We start from the raw sequence: 25,545 nt of genomic DNA on the forward strand, positions 1-25,545 counted from the left end.
AGAGGGCATAGGTTTCGGGTGAGAGGGGAAGGTATAAAAGAGACCTAAGGGGCAACTTTTTCACGCAGAGGGTGGTACGTGTATGGAATGAGCTGCCAGACGATGTTGTGGAGGCTGGTACAATTGCAACATTTAAAAGGCATCCGAATGGGTATATGAATAGGAAGAGTTTGGAGGGATATGGGCCAGGTGCTGGCAGGTGGGACTAGGTTGGGTTGGGATATCTGGTCGGTATGGATGAGTTGGACCGAAAGTTCTGTTTCCGTGCTGAACATCTCTATGACTCTATGATCCCAAGACTAGGCAAAAACAGTGGAAGGATTGCGCTGCCACACCAACACCCCACTGACCTATTCCTGTGACCATCTTCTTCACCAAATGGTAACAGAGCCTGCAGCAGCCTTGTCAGGTATACAGCCACCTACGGACTCCCCCTGAGTGGAAGAGAGTAATCCTAATTTGCAAGGGATCCCAATGATAAATGATATTCTAACCCACCTTTGATCAGTCATCGTGACAGTGATCAGATGTATCATTTTAGCAATCCCAATAATTCTCTTAATGTTACACAATTGGACGAAAATTCTATTTTATTTTCAGCACCTTGTGCGTAGACCGTTTGCCCTACCTCGGATGTGCACTAACAGTATCGTTTGCGAAATGCTGTTGAGTTTATATCAATGCCAGCCAATGTAAACGGCCAGGAAGAGGGGGACGTCAGATTTGTACGGTGAATTGCAACAGTACTTGCTAACCCACGTGCTGAGACGTCACCTGGTGCTGGGCGCGAGGCCTGCGGTAGCAGGTGTCATCGCAGGTGCCTGGCCCTACCCGGCCAGAGCGGGCACGTGTCCGCATGGTGATGACAGCGCGGCTCCCCCTCCCACACACCACCCTTTCTCCTGCCCACAGGTACGGGCACGCGCGCCCAGCTAATAGTCTCTCTCTCTCACACACACACACACGCTCTCGCTCCATCAGCCTTTCACCCGGAAATGAACATTCATTAGCGTCGCCATGGGGAACGCTGGAAATAAGATGGCGGCCAACAGTCGGGTCGTTCAGGTAAGAGGAGTGTGGCTTCCTTGGTGCTGCATGTTTTGGTTATTTACTCGCTCTGTTGATGAGTTTGGATGTCAGTTACTGAGGGGAACAGCAGTGCTGGCTTCACGACTGTTTGTGTGCCTTTTCTATCCGGATGTGGCTTTTCTTTATTTATACATGCAAAGGTCGTGTCCTTGTCGCTCATTGCCCGCAATCCCTGAGTTCCTCCAGTGTTTTAGATGTTGTCTCCCGAAACCCGCTTTAAAACCAAAGACAGCAGAGGGCAAAAATAAGATGTTGTGAGTGAAGGCCCGAACCTCTGCAGCACTAACCCCGGGTCATTGCCTGCAGGGCGGTTCAGTCCCACCGGGTGTGTCACCAGCAACTTGCGCGAAGTTTTTCCAGTGCCGAAACAGTGCGACTTTTCAAGACGACATGGAATTAATTGTTATTCTGTAGCACACTTCCTCAACCCACAACCCACACTACTTAATATTCAAGGCAGGCAAGATTAGGTTTGGTGCTGTTGTGCCAGTTTGTAAATGGCATTTATCCTTTATTCAAATGTGATGATTAAAAACAGTGCGAAAATTCACATCTAGCAATGTCCTAGCAAGCCATTAGATTCTCAATCTCGCTTTGAGATTCCAGTGTTTGTGGTGTTTTGCTTTCATTTTAATTAGGATCTTGAAACCGAGGAAAACGAAGTACGAGTAGGCCATTCGAGCTGTCGAACATGATCCGCCGTTGAGCACTTTGGAATGTCCAGTGTTCATGAAAGTCCATCCCTTATCTGCGGCTAAATGTGCCTTCAATATTTTTAGCCAGTTGAAAGCTCAACTAGTAAACTTCTTTGCCCCTGAAAAATTGATACTCATAACATTTAGATTTCCTCACATTAGGCAGTAGAAACTTGGATTTCTCATTGTTAAGGATTCTTATCATACAACTGCAAAGTCAACATTCAGAGGTTGTATGGTTTTAGGAATCTCACAAAGGCACTCCACCCGAGTGCTATTCTATTTGTGATGTATTACATTAAGCTGTTCCTGTCTCTGACTCATTTGGAAAACAAAGAGCAGGGGAAGGCCAATTTGCCCTACGAGCCTGCTCTGCCATTTCATGTAATCATGGTTCATCATTTAACTCTGTACCCTGTTCCTGCCTTCTGTTTATACCATTTGGTCTCTTTTCTCCTCCAATCTATATCTAGTTCCTCCTTGAAAGCATTAATGCTTTAGCCTGAACTGTTTTGTATCGTAGAGAATTTCACAGGTTTGCTATTCTCAGGGCGAAGAAATTTCTCATCTTCGCCTTCAGTGGCTTACCTGTATCTTGTGCCCCCTGGTTTTGGACTTGTTAGTCATGGGAATGTTTACATTGCATTTAGGCTATATAAACCTGAGAGTATTTTATAGGCTTCTATGAGATCTGACTCACTATGCTAAACTGCAGTAAGTATAGTTAGGCTCTTTTTTTAATATCTCATTTTCTGGATTAGTGGTGCTGGAAGAGCACAGCAGTTCAGGCAGCATCCGACGAACAGCAAAATTGACGTTTTGGGCAACAGCCCTTCATCAGGAATACAGGCAGAGAGCCTGAAGGGTGGAGAGATAAGTGAGAGGAGGGTGGGGGTGGGGAGAAAGTAACATCGAGTACAATAGGTGAGTGGGGGAGGGGATGAAGGTGATAGGTTGGTTGGGGGGAGAGGGTGGAGTGTATAGGTGGAAAAGAAGATAGGCAGGTAGGACAAGTCATGGGGACAGTGCTGAGCTGGAAGTTTGGAACTAGGGTGAGGTGGGGAAAGGGGAAATGAGGAAACTGTTGCAGTCCACATTGATGCCCTGGGGTTGAAGTGTTCCGAGGTAGAAGATGAGGCGTTCTTCCTCCAGGCATCTGGTGGTGCGGGAGTGGTGGGGAAGGAGGCCCAGGACCTCCATGTCCTCGGCAGAGTGGGAGGGGGAGTTGAAAAGTTGGGCCACAGGGTGGTATGATTGATTGGTGCGGGTGTCCTGGAGATGTTCCCTAAAGCGCTCTGCTAGGAGGCGTCCAGTCTCCCCAATGTAGAAGAGACCGCATCAGGAGCAACGGATACAATAAATGATATTGGTGGATGTGCAGGTAAAACTTTGGATGTGGAAGGCTCCTTTAGGGCCTTGGATGGAGGTGAGGGAGAAGGTGTGGGCACAGGTTTTGCAATTCCTGCGGTGGCAGGGGAAAGTGCCAGAATTGGAGGATGGGTTGTAGGGGGTGCGTGGACCTGACCAGGTACTCACAGAGGAAACTGTCTTTGCGGAAGGTGGAAAGGGGTGGGGAGGGAAATATATCCCTGGTGGTTGGGTAAGTTTGGAGGTGGCAGAAATGTCAGCGGATGATTTGGTTGATGCGAAGGTTGGTAGGGTGGAAGGTGAGCACCAGGGACGTTTTTAGATTAGATTAGATTAGATTACTTACAGTGTGGAAACAGGCCCTTCGGCCCAACAAGTCCACACCGCCCCGCCGAAGCGCAACCCACCCATACCCCTACATCTACCCCTTACCTAACACTACGGGCAATTTAGCATAGCCAATTCACCTGACCTGCACATCTTTGGACTGTGGGAGGAAACCGGAGCACCCGGAGGAAACCCACGCAGACACGTTCCGTCCTTGTTACGGTTGGAGGGGTGGGGTCTGAGGGTGGAGGGGTGGGGTCTGAGGGTGGAGGTGCGGGATGTGGACGAGATGCATTGGAGGGTGTCTTTAACCACTTGGGAAGGCCATCTGGTGTGTTCTGTGATGGAACTGGTCCTCCTGGGAGCAGATACGGCTGAGGCGGAGGAATTGGGAATACGGGATGGCATTTTCGCAAGAGGTAGGGTGGGAAGAGGTGTAATCCAGGTAGCTGTGGGAGTCGGTGGGTTTGTAAAAAGTGTCAAGTCGGTCGTCATTAATGGAGATGGAGAGGTCCAGGAAGGGGAGGGAGGTGTCAAAGATTGTCCAGGTAAATTTAAGGTCAGGGTGGAATGTGTTGGTGAAGTTGATGAATTGCTCAACTTCCTCGCAGGAGCACAAGGTGGCGGCAATGCAGTCATCAATGTAGCGGAGGAAAAGGTGGGGAGTGGTGCCGGTGTAATTACGGAAGATGGACTGTTCTACGTAGCCAACAAAGAGACAGGCATAGCTGGGGCCCATACGTGTGCCCAAGGCTACCCCTTTGGTCTGGAGGAAGTGGGAGGATTAGAAGGAGAAATTGTTAAGGGTGAGGACCAGTTCGGGCCAAACGAATGAGTGTGTCGGTGGAAGGGTACTGTTGGGGACATCGGGAGAGAAAAAAAATGGAGGGCTTGGAGGCCCTAGTCATAGCGGATGGAGGTGTAGAGGGATTGGATATCCATGGTGAAGATGAGGCGTTGGGGGCCAGGGAAACGGAAGTCTTGGAGGAGGTGGAGGGCGTGGGTGGTGTCTCGAATGTATGTGTGGAGTTCCTAGACTAGGGGGGATAGGACAGTGTCGAGGTAGGTAGAAATAAGTTCAGTGGGGCAGGAGCATGCTGAGACAATGGATCGAGGAGAAAGTGAGGACTGCAGATGCTGGAGATCAGAGCTGAAAATGTGTTGCTGGAAAAGCGCAGCAGGTCAGGCAGCATCCAAGGAACAGGAGAATCGACGTTTCGGGCATGAGCCCTTCTTCAGGAATGAGGAAAGTGTGTCCAGCAGGCTAAGATAAAAGGTAGGGAGGAGGGACTTGGGGGAGGGGTGTTGGGAATGCGATAGGCGGAGGGAGGTCAAGGTGAGGGTGATAGGCCAGAGTGGGGTGGTGGCGGAGAGGTCAGGAAGAAGATTGCAGGTTAGGAAGGCAGTGCTGAGTTCGAGGGATTTGACTGAGACAAGGTGGGGGAGGGGAAATGAGGAAACTGGAGAAATCTGAGTTCATCCCTTGTAGATGGAGGGTTCCCAGGCGGAAGATGAGGCGCTCTTCCTCCAACCGTCGTGTTGCCATGGTCTGGCGATGGCGGAGTCCAAGGACCTACATGACCTTGGTGGAGTGGGAGGGGGAGTTAAAGTGTTGGGCTACGGGGTGGTTGAGTTGGTTGGTCCGGGTGTCCCAGAGGTGTTCTCTGAAACGTTCCGTAAGTAGGCGACCTGTCTCCCCAATATAGAGGAGGCCACATCGGGTGCAGCGGATGCAATAGATGATGTGTGTGGAGGTGCAGGTGAATTTGTGGCGGATATGGAGGTGTCCCTTGGGGCCTTGGAGGGAGATAAGGGGGGAGGAGTGGGCGCACGTTTTGCATTTCTTGCGGTTGCAGGGGAAGGTGCTGGGAGTGGATGTTGGGTTGGTGGGGGATGTGGACCTGACGAGGGATACACGGAGGGAGTGTTCTTTTTGGAACGCTGATAGGGGAGGGGAGGGAAATATGTCCCTGGTGGTGGGGTCCGTTTGGAGGTGGCAGAAATGACGGCGGATGATACGCTGGACATGGAGGTTGGTGGGGTGGTAGGCTAGGACTAGTGGGGTTCTTCCTGGTGGCGGTTGGAGGAGCGGGGCTCAAGTCGGGGAAGAACGGGAAGTGGAAGAGATGCGGTGGAGGGCATCGTCGACTACGTCTGGGGGGAAATTGTGGTCCTTGAAGAAGGAAGCCATCTGGGTGGTACAGTTTTGGAACTGGTCCTCCTGGGAGCAGATGCGGCGGAGATGAAGGAATTGGGAATATGGGATGGCGTTTTTACAGGGGGCAGGGTGGGAGGAGGTGTAGTCTAGGTAGCTGTGGGAGTCGGTTGGTTTATAGTAAACGTCTGTGCCGATTCGGTCACCCGAGATAGAAATGGAAAGGTCTAGGAAGGGGAGGGAGGAGTCTGAGATGGTACAGGTGAATTTGAGGTCGGGGTGGAAGGTGTTGGTAAAGTGTTCAACCTCCTCGTGGGAGCACGAGGCAGCGCCGATACAGTCATCGATGTAGCGGAGGAAAAGGTGGGGGGGTGGGGCCAGTGTATCTGCGGAAGATGGACTGTTCCACATATTCTACTAAGAGGCAGGCATAGCTTGGGGCCCATGTGGGTGCCCATGGCTACTCCTTTGGTTTGGAGGAAGTGGGAGGATTGGAAAGAGAAGTTGTTCAGGGTGAGGACCGATTCAGTCAGTTGAAGGAGGGTGTCGGTGGAAGGGTACTGGTTGGTTCAGCAGGAAAGGAAGAAGCGGAGGGCTTTAAGTCCTTCGTGATGGGGGATGGAGGTGTACAGGGACTGGATGTCCATGGTGAAGATAAGGCGTTGGGGACCGGGGAAGCGAAAATCATGGAGGAGGTGGAGGGCGTGGGTGGTGTCCCGAATGTAGGTGGGGAGTTCTTGGACTAAGGGGGACAGGACCGTGTCGAGGTATGCAGAGACAATGGGTCGGCCAGGGTGGTCAGGCTTGTGGATCTTGGGAAGGAGGTAGAACCGGGCAGTGCGGGGTTCCCGGACTATGAGGTTGGAAGCTGTGGGTGGGAGATCTCCTGAGGTGATGAGGTTCTGTATGGTCTGGGAGATGATGGTTTGGTGATGGGGGGTGGTGGGGTCATGGTCGATGGGGCAGTAGGAAGTGTCCTGGAGTTGGCGTTTGGCTTCAGCGGTGTAGAGGTCAGTGCGTCAGACTATCACTGCGCCCCCTTTATCTGCTGGCTTGATGGTGAGGTTGGGATTGGAGCAGAGGGATTGGAGGGCTGCGGGTTGTGAGGGTGAGAGGTTGGAGTTGGGGACGGGTGTAGACGGATTGAGACGGTTAATGTCCCGGCGGCAGTTGGAAATGAAGAGGTCGAGTGCAGGTAATAGGCCAGCGCGGGGTGTCCAGGTTGATGGAGTGTGTTGGAGATGGGTGAAGGGTTCCTCGGAAGATGGGCGGGAGTCCTGATTGTGAAAGTAAGCTCGGCGGCAGAGGTAGTGGAAGAAGTGTTCGACGTCACGGCGTGTATTAAATTCATTGATGCGTGGATGGAGGGGGATGAAGGTGAGTCCTTTGCTGAGGACCGATCGTTCGTCCTCATTGAGGGGGAGATCTGGAGGGATGGTGAAAACTCGGCAGGGCTGAGAGCTGGGACCTGGGGTGCGTGTGGAGCTGGGAGTGAGGGGGGGAGCCTGTAACTGGAGTGGATGTGGTGGTGGGGGTAATGGGGGTAGAATCATGAGCAGGGGTGGTGTTCCCCTCAGGGTTCTGGGGGACGGGGATGGTGACAGTGGGATCTGTGGGGACACGTCAGCGGAATGCAGGTGAGTGGCGTTGGTGAGAAGAGTTGGTGGGGGCGGAAGTGGTGGCAAACACGGTAGTGGGGGGGGTGGCGGAAGTCACTGAGTGTGTGACATCAGCGATGATGTGGGGGGCGGAAGTGATGTCACGTGTGGTGCATGAGGAATTGTGAGGGGTGGAAGTGGATGTGGGCGTGGCCATGATGGGGGCAAGCTTTCCCAGGAATCAGTGTGGTAAATCTTTGTCACACTCTCTCCATAGCCAGGATAGCCTCCATAGCATACAATATTCCAGCTGTGGTCTTACTAAGCTGAAGCAATTGCAGCAAGACATCCTAATTCCTGTTCACTAACCCTCTCGATATGAAGATCAACATGTTGGTTGCTTTCCTCACTAGCTGCTGCATCTGAATGCTTAGTTTAAAGCTTCTAACTGTAGAGCAGACTGTGGAGATCATTGGAAAAGTGTTTCAGCCCCACAGGTGAAGGAAGCAGGTATTCAATATGTTAGTAAATAGCAAATGATCTTTTTTATAAGGGCAAAAGTACAGGTGTGTTCAAATATATGTGGGCTGGAAACTGGGAACAGCAATTATTGACTCTCAATTGCACTCTGAATGGCTTGCTAGGCCATTGCAACACTGCCAATCACTACAAAGTCTCAAAGAAATGAAAACTGCTTGACTACATGGTATCAACTGAGGCAACAGAAAAGACAACAGTAGAAAGAGCAGTGTTCATCCTGTAACGTCCTTCTTACTAACATCTAGGGGCGAGTGTGAAATGTGGGAGTTGCCTTGCAGAATAGTCAAGCAACAACATGATATAGTTGCGCTCACAGAATCATATCTTTACGGGCAATGTCCCAGACACCAGCATTGCTATCCCTGGATACATCCTGTCTCATGGCAGGACAGGCCCAGTCCTTGTGGAGATGAAGTTCTGCCTTCACACTGAGAATAACCTCCAACATATCATGTGGCACTATCACCATGCTAAATGGGAGCAACGTCTCAGATTTAGCAACTCAAGACCGGGTACCCAGAGTGTTGTAACATCATGGCCTGGCATATCCCCCACTCAGCCATTACCACCATATCAGGGGATCAACACTTGTTCAATGAAGAGTGCAGGAGGGTACACCAGGAACAGCACCAGGCATGCCTGAAGGTCAGGTGTCAACTTGGTGAAACCACTAAAAAGGAATACTTCCATGCCAAACAACATAAGCAGCAAGTGGTAGACCGAACTAAGCAATTCCACAATCAATGGATCAGTTCTAAGCTCTGCAGTCCTGCCACATCCAGTCATGAATGGTGGTGGACAATTAAACAACCCACTGGAGGGGGCAGGTTTATAAATCTCCCAATCTTTACTGATGGAAGAGCCCAACATATCATTGTAAAAGTTAAGGCTGAAGCTTTCACAGCAGTCTTCAGCCAGAAGTGTCAAGTGAATGTTATTAATCGTACTTATTTTTAACGTGTTAATAGATCTAAATAACTGGTAACAGGCTAGGTTTTGCATTGTACAGCTCTCGGAAACAATCCATGAAGAATTCTGCATTCATCTTCCAATTTAACCCCTACCCAGTCCTGAAGAGTCATACTGGACTCAAATCAGTAACTTCATTTTTCTCTCTCTGCAGATACTGAAGTTCTCCAGCATTGTTTGTTTCAGATTTCCAGCATCCACAGTACTTTGCTTATACCCTTTCTCCTCTGATTTGTCCAGTCAGCACCCAAGGCAGTGAAATCCTTAGCTGCTTACAGTATTTTCTGATATTTACTTGGTTGTGCTATGAGACCAATCCTCGGAGGCCAATAGATGGCTCTCATCCATGACTTTTTCTTACTATTCCTTACTTCCATCCAAACTGATTTCATGTCCCAATCTGCTGCACCTATATCATGACTCACCACCACACTGGTTTATCACCACCACACTGGTTTATCAGCCACCCATCTTTCTTTGTTGCCTATTATTCAAGAGCATAGAATACCTCTGAATATTGAGTTCCCAGTCTTGGTCAGACTGCAACTCTCTCCATAATAGCTGTTAAGTCATGTTAATTTCTTTTTAATTCTGAAATCATCTATTCTGTGTATTCAAATAAATAGCTTTAAGCTTTGACTTTTTACCATTATTATTTACTCTTCTGTTTATATTTTCTACCACTTCTTATCATTCTTTGATTATTGTTTGCCTGTTCACTTTCTTATATCTTTTCAATTTCTAAATTAAGATTTCTTCAGTTGATCCTCCTCTCCCAGCCACCAACCCACTTGTGGGTGGCACGGTGGCACAGTGGTTAGCACTGCTGCCTCACAGCGCCAGAGACCCGGGTTCAATTCCCGCCTCAGGCGACTCTCTGTGTGGAGTTCGCACATTCTCCCCGTGTCTGCGTGGGTTTCCTCCGGGTGCTCCGGTTTCCTCCCACAATCCAAAAACGTGCAGGTTAGGTGAATTAGCCATGCTAAATTGCCCATAGTGTTAGGTAAGGGGTAAACATAGGAGTATGGGTCTTGGTGGTATACGCTTCAGCGGGTCGGTGTGGACTTGTTGGGCCGAAGGGCCTGTTTCCACACTGTAAGTAATCTAATAAATTTAAAGCTTTGTTCACAACCCTAGTTATACAATTCACCAGGATACAGGAAGCTTTTTTGATGCTAGAAACATTGAGTTAGTTTGAATTTCTGTCTAAAACTTGAAATAGATCTTGCTGTTAATCGTTAGTTATTTTTAAAAAATCACAAATATTTACTCATTGAACATAGACCTAAAGTTTAGCATGGAGTCATCCATTATTGTTTTACTGTTCTTGAATCTCAATATTATTCCACATGGGATATATTAATTAATGTTAGAGATTTGAATATCTTTGGAAATGCAATTGTTATTTTAAAATGTGTGCTATTGAAAGTTGATGCAAATTATTAAATATGTGAAGGGCTACCAATGATGGTTGAGTTATAGCATGGTCCAAGTAAGATATGTATTTTTTTTCTCTCTCAAATATCTTCTAGATTGTGAAAACGCATCAACGATTAATTAAATTCCCAGATAGAACAGGTACTCCCCGTCCCAATGGTAAGTGTACTCAGTTAAATTTCCTCTGTTCTTTGGTTTGCTAACCTATGACAATAAACATTGACTGTAAACTATAAACAAAACAAAACCCATAGGTTTTTTTAATATCTTTCATAAATATTATCTAAGTGCAGTGATGGTAATGTCCCACAGGCATGTAAATAGGTTAAGAATTGACACAGAGCAAATGGAGACATGATTACATGGAGACATGACACACTGGTTACAAAGGCCCAAAAATGTCTCCTCTTCCTCAGGCAGCTGAGGAAATTTGACATGATGGCGAATACCCTTGCCAACTTTTATAGGTGCACCATTGAGAGCATTCTGTGAGGATGTATCACTACCTGGTATGGCAACTGTACCATTCAAGATTGGAAATGGTTACAGAGAGTGGTGAACTCGGCTCAGACAATCACAAAGGCCAACCTCCAATCTACAGAATTCACCGAGCAGGCCAGCTGTCGAGGAAAGGCTGCCAGCATTCTCAAAGATCCATCCCACCCTGCCACTGTTTTTCTACAACCTCTACCATCAGGGAGAAGGTACAGAAGCCTGAAGATGACATATTGTCCCCAGTTTTTACTGATTGTGGCCTATGTGTCAGGAAACTGAGGATCCAGATGCAGACAGTGGCTTAGTCCAAGATCACTAAGTTTAGTGATCAGTCTCGAGGGGATAATAGTGTTGAAGGCTGAAATGTAGTCAATGAGTCGGATTATTTTGTAGCTGTTCTTGGTGTTAAGATGATCTAGGGAGGAGTGAAGGGCAAGTGATATGGCATCTGACGTGGATCTGTTGGAACGATTGGCAAATTGGAGTGGGTCAAGAGTACTGGGGAGGCTGGAGTTGATTAATGCCATGACCAGCCTTTCAAAGCACTTTATGGCCACTGAAGTTAGGGCCGCTGGGCTGTAGTCATTGAGACATGCTGTGTGAGTCTTGGGCACAGTGATGATGTTGGCCCTCCTGAAACAGGCAGGGACAGTGGCTTGCTGCAGGGAGAGGTTGAAGATGTCCAAGAAGACCTCTCCCAGTTGATCTGCGTGTGCTCTGAGTGCATGGTCTGGTACTCCGTCTGGTCCCATTGCTTTCCTTGGATTCACATAAAGGAAAACTGATCTGACCCCTGATGCAGTGACTGTTGGGATAGGTTCGTCAGGACTTGTCGGAATAGGTGTTACCTCTCCGCCGAAATTCTGCTCAAAGCGAGCATAGAAGCATCGAGACAATCTGGGAGGGATGTGTCATCGTCTGCTATCTTGCACTGTCTCTTTTAAGAACATGTAATGTCCTTCAGTCTTTGCCATAGTCACCGGGTGTCTAGTTTGGATTGGTATTGGTCCTACAGATGTAAGTTCAAGCAGGACTCACATTAATTAAAATGTCATTATTTGACAATTAATTATATTCCTGTAAACAAAGGGCTGGTCATGTATGGCAGCTGTAGTGTAGTCATACAGTACGGAAACAGACCCTTCAGTCTAACTCATCTGGGCTGACCACACATCTGAATCTGACCAAGTCCAATTTTGCTAGCATTGGGCTCATATCCTTTTTAAATGCTATAATTGTACCTGCCTCCGTCACATCCTCTGGCAGCTTATTCCATATATACACCACTCTCTGTGTGAAAAGTTATCCCTCAAGTTTTTTTTTTAAATCCTTTCCCCTCACATCTTAAACCTATGGTTTCTAGTTTTGGACCCACTTACCCTCGGAAAAAGGCCTTGGCTATTCACTCTGTCCATGCACCTCATGATTTTATAAACCTCTATAACCCCAACCTCCAACGTTCCTGGGTGGGGGGGATCCCCGACCTGTTCAGCCTCTGCCTATAACTCCAAACCGTCCAGTCCCAGCAACATCCTTGTAAGTGTCTTTTGCCCGCTCTTAAGTTTAACGTCGTCCTTTTTATAGGAGGGTGACTAGAATTGCATATAGTATTCTAAAATTCGCCTAGCCAATGTCTTGTACGTGACATCCCAATTCCTGTACTCAGTGCACTGGCTAATAAAGGCAGGCGTGCTAAACATTTTCACCACCATATCTACCTTCAACTGCATTTCAAGGAACGACGCACCTGCATAGTGATTCACAGCTCGTGGTATCTGCAGTACTTGACGAACTTCAGCAGAGTTAATGACTTAAGCACAGACTTCAGACACTGTGATGCATCAGTTAGGGGGAGCTTCACCTGGCCACTTGGTTGAGGAGACAGTCACAGTCCTTAGGTTAAGATCTTATAATTTTGTTCATGATCAGGAGCAAAAGTTATTGACTGCAGTCAGGTAGCTATGAGGATCAAAATGTTAGAAATAAAGGAGCGACAGCCTCTGCGATTGTGTGATGGAGTGTTTGGATGCAGATTGATGAGTGATTTGACCATTGCACTTTGGTGCGTGGTGCTGGTCAAGTGGTGGAAAGGGAAATAAATGAGAAAATATTGGTAACGGCAGCACAGTCAGGAGGATAGAAACCTGTTTGTTATTGCTAAGAGCGAGAATTCAGAAGGTTGTGTTGCCTGCCTGGTACCAACACGGGGTCACCAAGAAGCTATCAACCTATTTTGACTAGGGAAGAGGACATAATAATTAGCTCGGGCCTACATTTATAAAGAGGTGCTAATCTGTGGATTACAATCTGCACCATGATCAAGGTATAGGTAGTGACAAGAGGAAGGGTGGAGGACATGGACAAAGCAGTTACTATACCGAGTTGTGATGCATCTGGAAAGGAGGCTTTCTATGGTGCATCTATAAAAATTGGTAATATTCCCGATGGACATGCTGAATTTCCTTTGCCTTCTGAAGAAGTAGAAGTGTTGGTGTGCTTTCTTGACTGTAGCATTGATGTGGATAGACCAGGACAGGTAGTTGGTGATATTTACTCCCAGGACCTTAAAGATCTTGATCACCTCCACCTCAGCATCATTGATACAGAAGGGGTGCGTCCTCCACTCTGCTTCCTGACGTTGATGACGAGCTCTTTCATTTTACTGACATTGAGAGATTGTTGTCTTTACAGGCTCTGTATCTCTTTCCAGTACTGTCTCATTGTTGTTTGAGATCCCACCCACTAAAATGATGTTATCAGCAATTTATAAATGGAGTTTGAGCTGAATTTAGCCACAGTCATGAATACATTAGGAGTACATTAAGGGGCTGGGAACAGTGTAGAGGATTATTGTGCAGAAGCCTGTCCTGATTGCAGTCTGTGGGTCAGGAAGTAGAGGATCAAGTTGCAGAAGGGGGAGCAAGAGTCCTAGTTCGTTGGAGTTTGGAGATGAGTTTTGTTGGAATTATGGTGTTGAAGGTGGAGCTAAAGCCAAAAAATAGGAGTCTGATTTGGGTGTCCTTATCCAGATGTTCGAGGCATGAGTGTGTGGCCAGGGAGATGGTGTCTGCAGTGGACTCTTATAAGAGTGAATTGTCATGGACCAAGGCATTCTGGGGGGCTGGAGTTGACGTATTCTGTTACTAACTTCTCAAAGCACTTAGAATCATAGAAATGTACAGCACAGAAACAAACCCGTCGGTCCAACTCGTCCATGCCGACCAGATATCCCAAACTAATCTAGTTCCACTTACCAGCACCCGGCCCATATTCCTTCAAACTTATATGCTTAATGGTAAGGTCCTAGGGAGTGTTGCTGAACAAGGAGACCTTGGAGTGCAGGTTCATAGTTCCTTGAAAGTGGAGTCGCAGGTAGATAGGATAGTGAAGAAGGCATTTGGTATGCTTTCCTTTATTGGTCAGAGTATTTTGAGTACAGGAGTTGGGAGGTCATGTTGAGGCTGTACAGGGCATTGGTTAGGCCACTGTTGGAATATTGCATGCAATTCTGGTCTCCTTCCTATTGGAAAGATGTTGTGAAACTTGAAAGGGTTCAGAAAAGATTTACAAGGATGTTGCCAGGGTTGGAGGATTTGAGCTATAGGGAGAGGCTGAGAAGGCTGGGGCTGTTTTCCATGGAGCGTCGGAGGCTGAGGGGTGACCTTAGAGGTTTACAAAATTATGACGGGCAGAGAGAGGGTAAATAGGCAAAGTTTTTTCCCTGTCTGGGGGGGGTCCAGAACTAGAGGATGAGAGGGGAAAGATATAAAAGAGACCTACATGGCAACGTTTTCACACAGAGGGTGGTACGGGTATGGAATGAGCTGCCAGAGGAAGTGGTGGAGGCAGGTGCAATTGCAATATTTAAGATGCATTTGGAGATGGGTATATGAATAGGAAGGGTTTGGAGGGATATGGGCCGGGTGCTGGCAGGTGGGACTAGATTGGGTTGGGATATCTGGTCGGCATGGACGGGTTGGACTGAAGGGTCTGTTTCCATGCTGTACATCTCTATGACTCTATAAATATGCACCATTTTCCACCTGCTGTGGAATACGACATAACCATGGATGGTGATAGTAGTATTTGGGACATTTTATGTAAGCTGTGATTCAGTGAATCTGTCTGTGGGACAACTCTGCAAATTTTGTCACAATGCTCAGACGTTAGTCTGAAGAGTTGACAAGGCTGGATGCATTTTTATGGTTTTCGATGTAGTGTGGATGCGAGGTGATTATCCTGTTCTAAGTTAAAAATCACACAACACCAGGTTATAGTCCAACAGGTTTAATTGGAAGCACACTAGCTTTCGGAGTGACACTCCTTCATCACAATCACCTGATGGAGGAGGGTCGCTTCGAAAGCTAGTGTGCTTCCAATTAAACCTGTTGGACTATAACCTGGTGTTGTGTGATTTTTAACTTTGTACACCTCAGTCCAACACCGGCATCTCCGAATCATATCCTGTTCTATTTCTTTTTGGTAGTGGCTTAGTATCATTACATGGTTTGCTAGGCCATTTGCTATAGACCAGTCAATAGTTAACCATATTGGGTAGATCTGGAGTCATGTGTAGGCCAGACCAGTTGAGGACTGCAGATTTCCTCCTTTTAAAGGGCATTGGTGAACTAGATTGATTTGTGCTATAGTATAGTGGTCACTAATACTGAAACTAGTTTTCAGATCCAGAAGTTTTTTAAAAAAAATTCAAATTCAGTTAATAAATTGAACCAAGTGCCATGGTCCGATTCGAACGTGTGTTCCCAAAGCATTAACTTGGGCCTCTGAGTTAGAAATATGAACAGGAGTAGGCCATTTGGCCTGTCAAACCTATTCTGCTATTTAATACAATAATGGCTGATTGAACACTTCAAGCCCTTTACCCTTCAAGCTGTTCCCATAACCCTTTACACCATTGATAGCCAGAAATCTATGCTCAACAATGGAGGTTCCACAACCTTTTTGGATAGAGAACTCCAAAGATTGATTCACCCTTTGAGGAAAAGAAGTTCTCTTTTTCTCATTTCTAAATGGCATTGTCCTCATTTTTAAATTGTGATCCCTAGTTCGAGACACCCATCAAGGGGAAACATCTTACCTGTACCTATCCTGTCTTCACTGCATGTTCCTAGATTGTGCTTAGAACTAATCCAGGTAATTATAGTCACACAGTACAGAAGAAGCCCTTCAAGTCTGCCATCTAAACTATACAACATCTACAGTAGTCTCACTTTCCACCACGTGTCCAAGTGGTCATCCAGATACCTTTTTCTGTTTCAAGGTTATGATGTTATGCACCTCAACTACCCTCCCAAGCAGTGCATTCCAGATTTCCATCAACCACTGGGTGAAAAATATTTTCCTCCTATCCCCTGTAAACCACCTCCTTTTACCTTAACATGACGTTCCCTTGATATTGACTCTTCAGCTAAGGGGAACAGCTGCATTCTATTCACTCTGTCCATGCTTTTCGTTATTTTATACATGTCCATTAGGTCCTCCCTCAACTTCTCTGTTCTATAACAACAACATTTTGCTGATCCAGTCTCTCTTCATAGCTCAATTGCTCTATCTCAGATAATGTCCTGGTGAATCTCCTCTGTACACCTTCCAGTGCCGTCACATCGTTCTTAAAAACCAGTCTGCACATGGTGGGCTAGCCGTGGCCTACCCAAATTCCTGTACATCTCCTACCTAACTTCCCTGCTTTTGTAAACTATGCTGTGACTGAGAAAGGCATGTTTCCTGTATGCCATCTTAACTAACCTGTTAACCTGCCTGCTACCTTCAGTAGTCTGTGGACAAGCACTCTTAAGATCCCTTCATTCCTCTGAGCTTCCTACTTCCTGGCATTTATTGAGTACTTCCTTGTCTTGTTCCTCCTTCCAAAGTCATTTACTTCGCACTTTTCTGAGTTAAATTCCATCTGCCCAATTCACTTTTAGATTTACATGGTGGATATAGATTTTATTGTCACGAATTAAAGAATGCGGTAGAACATCACAGCACGGTACAGGCCCTTCAACCATTGATGTTGCACCGACCTGTGGAACCAATCTGAAGCCCATCTATCTGACACTTTTCAATTTTCATCCATATGTTTATCTTATGACCATTTAACTGCCCTTAAGGTTGGCGAATCTACTATGGTTGCAGGCAGGGCGTTCCACGCCCCTACTACTGAGTAAAGAAACTATCTCTAACATCTGTCCTATATCTATCTCCCCTTAATTTAAAGCTATGTCCCCTTGTGCTAACTGTCACTATCCAAGGAGAAAGGGTGGACAGTGAGAGCCTATCTAACACTCTTATGCGTCTCAATTTAAGTCACCTCTCAATTTTCTTCTCTTGAATGAAAACAGCCTCAAGTCCCTCAGCGTTTCCTCACAAGACCTTCCCAACATCCCAGTAAATCTCCTCTGAACCATTTCCAAAGCTTCCACATCCTTCCTCCAAGCGCTGACTGGAACTGTATGCAATGCTCCAAGTGCGGCCGCACCAGAGTTTTGTACAGCTGCAACGTGACCTCATGGCTCTGTAACTCAATCCCGCTACCAATAAAAGCTAACACACTACATGCCTTTTTAACAATACTATCAACCTGGGTGGAAACTTTCAGGCATCTATTACTTGGACACCGAGATCTCTCTGCTCATCTACACTACCAAGAATCTTACCATTAGCCCAGTACTCTTTTTATTCCTGTTGCTCCTTCCAAAGTGAATCGTCTCACACTTTTCGGCATTAAACTCCATTTGCCACATCTCAGCCCGGCTCTGCAGCTTATCTATGTCCCTCTGCAACCTGCAACATCCTTCGGCACTATCCACAACTCTACTGACCTTAGTGTCATCCACAGATTTACTAACCATCCTTCTACACCCTCAACTAGGTCATTATAAAAATGATAAATAGCATTGGCCCCAAAACAGATCCTTGCGGTACAGCACTCGTAACTGAACTCCAGGTTGAACATTTCCCATCAACCATCACCCTTTGTCATCTTTCAGCTAGCCAATTTCTGATCCAAACCGCTAAATCAGCCTCAATCCCATGCCTCTTTATTTTGTGCAGTAGCCTACCATGAGGAACCTTATCGAATGCCTTACTGAAATCCATATATACCACATCAACCTTCTCAAAGAACTCAATAAGGTTTGTGAGGCACGATCTACCCTTCACAAAACTGTGTTGACTATCCCTAATCAAATTATTCCTTTCTAAGTGATTATCTCTTATAACCTTTTCCAATACTTTACCCACAGCCAAAGTAAGGCTTACTGGTCTATAATTACCAGGGTTGTCTCTACTCCCCTTCTTGAGCTAGGGGGCAACATTTGCTATCCTCCAGTCTTCTGGCACTATTCCTGTAGACAATGATGACATAAAGATCAAAGCCAAAGGCTCTGCAATCTCCTCCCTGGCTTCCCAGAGAATCCTAGGATAAATCCCACCTGGCCCAGGGAACTTGTCTATTTTCATGCTTTCCAGAATTGCTAACATCTCCTCCTTGTGAACGTCAATCCAGTCTCGTTTGGTAGCCTGTATCTCCATATTTTCCTCGACAACATTGTCTTTTTCCAGTGTGAATACTGACTAAAAATATTCAATTCGCGTTCCACTTACCTCCTCTGAATCCTTGCACAATGTCCCATTATTGTCCTTGATTGGCCCTTATCTTGCTCTTGTCATTCTTTTATTTCTGATATACCAGGAGAAACTTTAGGGTTTCCCTTGATCCTATCTGCCAATGACTTCTCATGTCCCTTCCAGGCTGTTCTTAGCTCTAGTCCTTGACTAACAATGCCACACCTCCCCCTCTTTTTACCATCTTCTCTGTTCTTACTGAAACATCTAAATACCAGAACCTGCAACAACCGTTCCTGTCCCTGCTCTATCTATGTCTCCGAAATGGCCACAACATTGAAGTTCCAGGTACCAACTCATGCTGCAAGTTCTCCCACCCTATTCTAATTGCTCCTGGCACTGAATTATACACACTTCAAACCACCTTCCTGCTTGCCGGTACACTCTTAGGACCTTGAAATCTCATTTCTGACCTCACTACTTTCAACTTCCTGGACACTGCAACTAAAAGTTAGGTTCCCATCCCCCTGCTGAATTAGTTTAAACCCTCCTGAAGAACATTAGCAAATTTCTCACCCAGGATATAAGTACCCCTCTGGTTCAGGTTGTAGATATCCTGTTGTAGAGGTCCCACCAAGCCCAGAATGAGCCCCAATTATCCAAGTCTCCAAAAGCCTCCCTCCTGCACCATCCCTGTAGCCACGTGTTCAACTTCTCTCTCTTTCAGAGATAACAACTCTGTTTGTTCTAGCTCCCTGAATTTCTGCCTTAAATCTCCATCCCTTTTCCTACCTATGTCATTAGTGCCTATGTGGACCACAACTTAGGGCTGCTCCCCCTTCCCCTCAAGGATCCTGCAAACACGATCTGACACATCATGAACCCTGGCACCTGGGAAGCAACACACCAACCATGAGTCTCTATCATTCCCACAGAACTCTGGGCGGCACATTGACTCAGTGGTTAGCACAGGGGACTTGGATTCAATTCCAGCCTCGGGTAACTGTCTGAGTGGAGTTTGCACATTCTCCTTGTGTCTGCGTGGGTTTCCTTCCATAATCCAAAGATGTGCAGGTCAGGTGCATTGGCCATGCTAAATTGCCCATAGTGTTAGATGCATTAGTCAGAGGGAACTGGGTCTGGGTGGGTTACTCTTCGGAGGGACAGTGTGGACTTGTTGGGCCGAAGGGCTTGTTTACACACTGTAGGGAATCTAATCTAAACTTCCTATGAAAAGTGTACAATGGTGCTACACACAGTGCCATCTTGGGTAGGAAATACCTAGGTACAAAATCTTCATTACAGAAGTACAAGAATAAAGAAATAAGTTTAAAAGTGTTCAGCAGCACAGTCAAATTATAAAAATGGAAAATAAATAGTTAAAAATGTTACATTTCTTAAGTCATGGGCCTGTGGATGCTACAAGCTGGTCTTTCCCCACAAGGGCTCACTCTCCCCTGCACTGGGCATTCTTTCCCATGCTGGGCTAAGACATACCTATGTTCACTCACTGCTGCCACCAGCCTTCGCGACTGACTGCCACTATCCGGACGCGTGCTTGGCCGCAGCCATTGCCACCCTCCATTGCTGTGTCAACCACCTCGCTGCAGAGTCTTGTTCCTGCAGTGGTCTGGACACAGTTGAAGCCACAATGCTGCCAACCATCAAATGTTCCTCAGCCGCCCACTATTAGTGGCTATATCGCCGAGCTCCAAAGAACCGAAAGAAAGACAATGAAAGAAACATGGTTGGAGGAAACAAGCTCTGCTGAGGGGACCTACTTTGCCACCAGCTTGGAATTCACGTCCTCTTGTAAACTAAGGCTCTCTTCCTCACAATTAATCTTCTAGCCAATCTCTATCATTTTTAAATGTATTTATCATCTCTGTCACCAATACCATTCCCACCACCACCAATGGCCCACTTTAATTGATATTTGCCTATCTTATTGTGCCTTTCTGTAACTAAGTGTGTACCATCACAGTCCTATCCTGTACATGGTGGGAAGGCATGGGGAAAATAATGAATGACTCACCGCTGATTCCCAGCCTCTGGCTTTGTATTTTTAGTTAAGTTTCTGGACAGTGGGAGATTTCCCTGATATTCAGTCACCTTAAATGTCAAAGGGAGGTGGTTAGACATTGTATTTATTTTGGAGTTGGCTGTTGACTGGCACTTAGCTAGAAACAAAGACTGCAGATGCTGGAAACCAGAGTCTAGATTAGAGTGGTGCTGGAAAAACACAGCAGGTCAGGCAGCATCCGAGAAGCAGGGAAATCGATGTTTCGGGCAAAAGCCCTTCATCAAGAATATTCCTGATCATCTATTCCTGATGAAGGGCTTTTGCCTGAAACGTTGATTTTCCTGCTCCTTGGATGCTGCCTGACCTGCTGTACTTTTCCAGCACCACTCTAATCTAGACTGTTGTCTGGCACTTGTTGAGCACAAAATTTACTTAACATCCATCTGATTATTGTCTCAGTCCTGCTGTGTAAACATGGGCTTCTTAATTATGTGAAGGTCCAAATGAAATAAAAATGCTGTATCTTTTCATAGCATGGTTTCAACAAAGGTTTTTAATTTCTGTATTCACTCCCTAGTGCAAGAAGCTCTGAAATCAATGAAGCATCAGGCACTGTCAAGTTCAACACAGGGAATGCAACCAACAGCATCAAGCTCAGTTTCTGTTCCTCATAGCCAACTGTCTGGTCCACGTGACACTGTTGAAATAGTAAGATCTCTACCACAGAAATACAGAAGGCAACCTGTGCCTGTAGAAGAAATGGAGTACATTCAGGTGAGTCAACACTGTCTTTATGAAATCTTTCTTGTGCAAGGTTCACTTTCATGAGTACAGTTCAAAACCTAGAAAATGTAGCTATGCTTGAGGATGTGGGGGTGATGGTAGAGGTAATCTGAGTGCAAAAAATGAGAATCAAACCACACCTAATACTAAGCCTTAAGCCTGACCTCCAGTGGACCAACAAAGCAGTATGCTACTCGGTAATGTGCACTTGGAATATTGTTTAAGGAAACCCTAACAAAAACTGCAGTCAATGGAAATGCCAGAGGTGGGGGTTAGTAACGGTCGATGAAAGACACTCACCACAGTTTGGAACCATCCAAAGCACAGAGGGAAAGGATTGATTTTCAGCAACAGCAATCGTCACAGTCCCAGTTTCTCACTGTAGCAGTACATCGAGGTAGTGTCCTAAGCCCAGCCACTTTCAGCTGCTTCATCAATGACCTTCTCTCCATATGAGGGTCAGAAGTGTGAGTATGTATTCATTAGTGAACAATGATTAGATTAAGTTACCCACGCTGAAAATGTGTTGCGGGAAATGCGCAGCAGGTCAGGCAGCATCCAAGGAGCAGGAGAATCGACGTTTTGGGCATGAGCCCTTCTTCAGGAATGCTTCTTCAGGAATGCTTCTTCAGGAAGGGCTCATGCCTGAAACGTCGATTCTCCTGTTCCTTGGATGCTGCCTGACCTGCTGCGCTTTTCCAGCAACACATTTTCAGCTCTGATCTCCAGCATCTGCAGTCCACACTTTCTCCTTAAGTTACCCACGGTATGGAAACAGGCCCTTCTACCCAACCAGTCCACACTGAACCTTCCGAAGAGTAACCCACCCAGACTCATTCCCCTCTGACTAATGCACCTAACCCTATGGGCAATTTAGCATTCTAATCTAATCCACCTAACTTGCATGCCATTTGGGGTGATTTAGCATGGCCAACCTGCAAGTCTTTGGACTGTGGAAGGAAACTGGAGCACCCAGTGAAAACCTGCACAATCATGGAGAGAATGTGCAATCTCCCCTCAGACAGTCATCCAAGACTGGAATCGAACCTGAGTTCCTTATGGTGTGCTAACCACTAAGCTACATGCTACACAAGTGTCAGGCAATGGCCATCTGAAGACAAGAATCTAACCATCTCCCTTTTGATGTTCAGTGACATTACCATTGCTGAATCACCTGCGATTAGCATCTTGGGCATCCCATTGACCAGAAACTAAGCATAACTAGCATTTTAATTAAATGTGACAAGAACAGATCAGAGGTAATGAAATCTGCTGCATGTAACTCCCCATCTGACTCTCCAAAGCCTACCCACCAAATCAAGGCACAAGTTAACAATGTGATGGAATACTCTCCAGTTGCCTGGATGAGTACAGCTCCTCCAACACTCAAGGCGGCTGACGCATCCAGGACAAAGCAGCTTCCCTTCATCACTGCAGAGTGACAGCGATGTATACCCATCTACAAGATGTACTCCAACAACTTATCCATGCACCTCTGAGAGTGTCTTCCAAACTTGCAACCTCTAACACTCAAAAGGAAAGGGGCAGCAGATATTGGGAACATCGTGACCTCCATGTTCACCTCTAAGCCACTGATTACCCTGACTTGGAACAATATCACAATGTACTCATTATCTCAGACTCCAAATCCTGGAACTCCCTTTTTAACAGCAGTGTGTGTACCTACACTGAGGACAGTATTATTTCAGTTAGACGTCCCTTAACACTGTCTTCAGGACAATTAGAAATAGACATTGAATTCTAGCTTGAGCAACAATATCCACGTTCCATTCCTGATGCAAATCAATAGTGTTAAAATTGTTTTCTATGTCAAGAAAACTCTTATTTATATGCCTCGCAGGAATAAAATTCCAAAAGATCACTGAATTCAGCATTGTTAACTTTTTTTTTGTTTCATTTTTATCTGTCTATTTAACATGTTTTAACAGTGCAGTTTGATGAAAGGGTAAAGTTACCATGGTCTTAGCAGATCATAGAGCTGTCCCCTCATGAGAAACAATGGTGGTGGTTTAACCTCATGATTACGAGACCTCAGATGAGGGGAGAGGTTGAGGTGGTGAGTCTGTCATGGTAACCTCTGCTGGTGTGGGAATTGAAAATTCATTTTTGGCATCACTCTGCATAGCAAACTGGCTAAGGTAAAAACAATGACTGCAGATGCTGAAAACCAAATACTGGATTAGTGGTGCTGGAAGAGCACAGCAGTTCAGGCAGCATCCAACAAGTTGAGGTCATCCACCTACAATTTTATCTTGCACTTGGAATATGAAAGCAAGTGAATAACACTTATGTCATTCTCTTAGTAACCTTTTTAAAAATGCACATTACTATGTATATTATGCATTTTTTAAATACTTCCACACATAGCTTGATATATTGGTAGGCATTTTAAAAGGAAGAAGTTCCTTGCGTGGAATGAATGAGTAATGCCCCTGCTGTCTTTTCCTTGGATTCTTACAAGTACATGGATACAATCCATCCCTACCAAGAACTTCACCTTAAGTTTGTTTAGTTTATTTAGTGTTTCTTAAAATTTGAACTGAATTTCTTCTTATCTCATACTTGTCTCCCTGTTTTATTTCACTAGTGAATAGTTGAGCAAAATATTTAATATTTCTACCATCCCTCTATTAAGTTGTGGTGTTATATTTGTACTATAATATTAGTATTATCTCCAATTATGTCATCACTACCTTTTTACATTGTGCCTGTACATTATTTTCTGTTTTGCTCCTATGTTCCTTAATTTATTTTCATAATTCTGTTTTGCCTTCCTAATTGTTTTTCTCAGTCTTTTAATTCACTTTCATACTCCACTCCTCTGCTGTATATATATGTAATCTATATTTTCCTGAACCTTAATTGTTCCTTTATATCTCTATTCATTGTTCTGACGTTTGAGTAATTAGAATTTTTTTAGTGCAATACGTTTTTCCTGCAATCTCATTAGTGAATTTTAGTGAAGTAATGAAAAACTTAATAAACTTAGTCTCCATAGTCCTCCAGACCAAAGGCTGCTCTCTCATTCAAGAGAGATGACTTGTGGTCATTTAATGTGAGGGTCACCATGCCTTGGGCGAGGTTAGAAAGGTAGGACGGTCAAGGTAACCTCAGTGATGTGAGAATTGAACCGTGGTGTTGCTGTTACTGTATTGCAAACCAGGTATCCAGCCAATTGAACTAACCAACCCAATAATTATTATAGCTATGAAGGAGGCAATTTGGCCTACTTTAACTGTAATTGGCCATTTGTTTATTTGCATATTTTATTGTGCCCTGAATATTTTGCTATAGTATGTTGGAGATCAAACTAACAATTTTTTTTGTCTTGCAGCGTGGAGGACCGGAGTAATACCACCTACTTATTTCTGTCATCCATCAATGGTTACCCTTATTTGCTATCAGATTTCCAAGCTGTGGATGTAATTGTAATCCATTGAATACACTTTATATTGCTGCTGCACTCATTACACGTCCTCTGGCTAAATGGATGTATGTGCCATAGCATTCAATAAACATTGTAATACTGTTGTCTTGCAGAAAAGCAGAAATCTCTTGGTTTGTTTCCCAAAACAATATTCATAGGAAAAAAAATCAAACAGCTTTTTGTATTTTATTTTCAGATGGTCCTGGTAAAATTCATAAATATTACATTGTCTTGCAGAATTATGAGGCAATTTCATTTATAAAGACACTTCAATTGATCATTTTCAGTACATTGAATGCAACTGATATTTAAGTACCCTTTTTAATTGCAATAGATGAAATATTAGCCACAAAGATATACAGTACTATTCTAATTTTCAAACTTTCTAATGGCATTTCATATAATTGTTTATAAGATGAAAAAATACAATTTGTGGTTTCCATAATCTTATCACTGCTTCAAATAAAGTGATTGAATCCATTAACTTGAGCCTATGAAATTATATGACTCTTGGCATATTGTCAATACTCTTTTAAATATAAAGGACATTGAAAGATTGAAGTTCTTTGTTCTGCTTTTGTAAATAAATGTGGTATTCATCATTGTTTCGAAAACAACAGTTGCTAAAGATAAGCTTAAACCAATTGTCGAAATAGGCACTGTGAATTATACAGTCCAATAGAATTACAAAAACATTCAATTGTAAACAGTTTTGTTTTTAGTTTTGCAGCACTACATTTGCCACAATAATTTGTACATATGATGTGACAAATGTAAGAAACTTGAAAATTGTATATAAGACTTATTAACCAAATGATACTCTATGACCTGCATGTAAAATTATTAAAACATCAATCAGCTGAGTGGAGGGATTTCAATGCATGGGGAAGAGAAATAGTATTGTACAGAAATATATGAATGTGAACTGTATTCCCATTATTACTATCATATGCCTTGTTCAAAATTGAATAAACAATTAAGCAATTTAAGCATGGTTAAAACTTGCCTTAAATTGCATGTCTTGAGCTGTA

General features: G+C 45.0%; 1 protein-coding gene across 1 annotated transcript; it reads left to right on the top strand.

Annotated features, from left to right (window-relative positions):
* Nucleotides 1–828: 828 nt before the first annotated feature.
* kgd4 (alpha-ketoglutarate dehydrogenase subunit 4) lies at nt 829–25,545 on the top strand. The gene is made up of 4 exons (XM_072596018.1): nt 829–1,065; nt 10,274–10,337; nt 20,861–21,057; nt 24,422–25,545. Exons 1-4 carry the CDS (start codon nt 1,018–1,020, stop codon nt 24,437–24,439), a joined length of 327 nt encoding a protein of 108 aa, XP_072452119.1. The 5' UTR covers nt 829–1,017; the 3' UTR covers nt 24,440–25,545.

Source organism: Chiloscyllium punctatum, chromosome 2 (genome assembly GCF_047496795.1).
Source record: "Chiloscyllium punctatum isolate Juve2018m chromosome 2, sChiPun1.3, whole genome shotgun sequence".
NCBI lineage: Eukaryota > Metazoa > Chordata > Chondrichthyes > Orectolobiformes > Hemiscylliidae > Chiloscyllium > Chiloscyllium punctatum.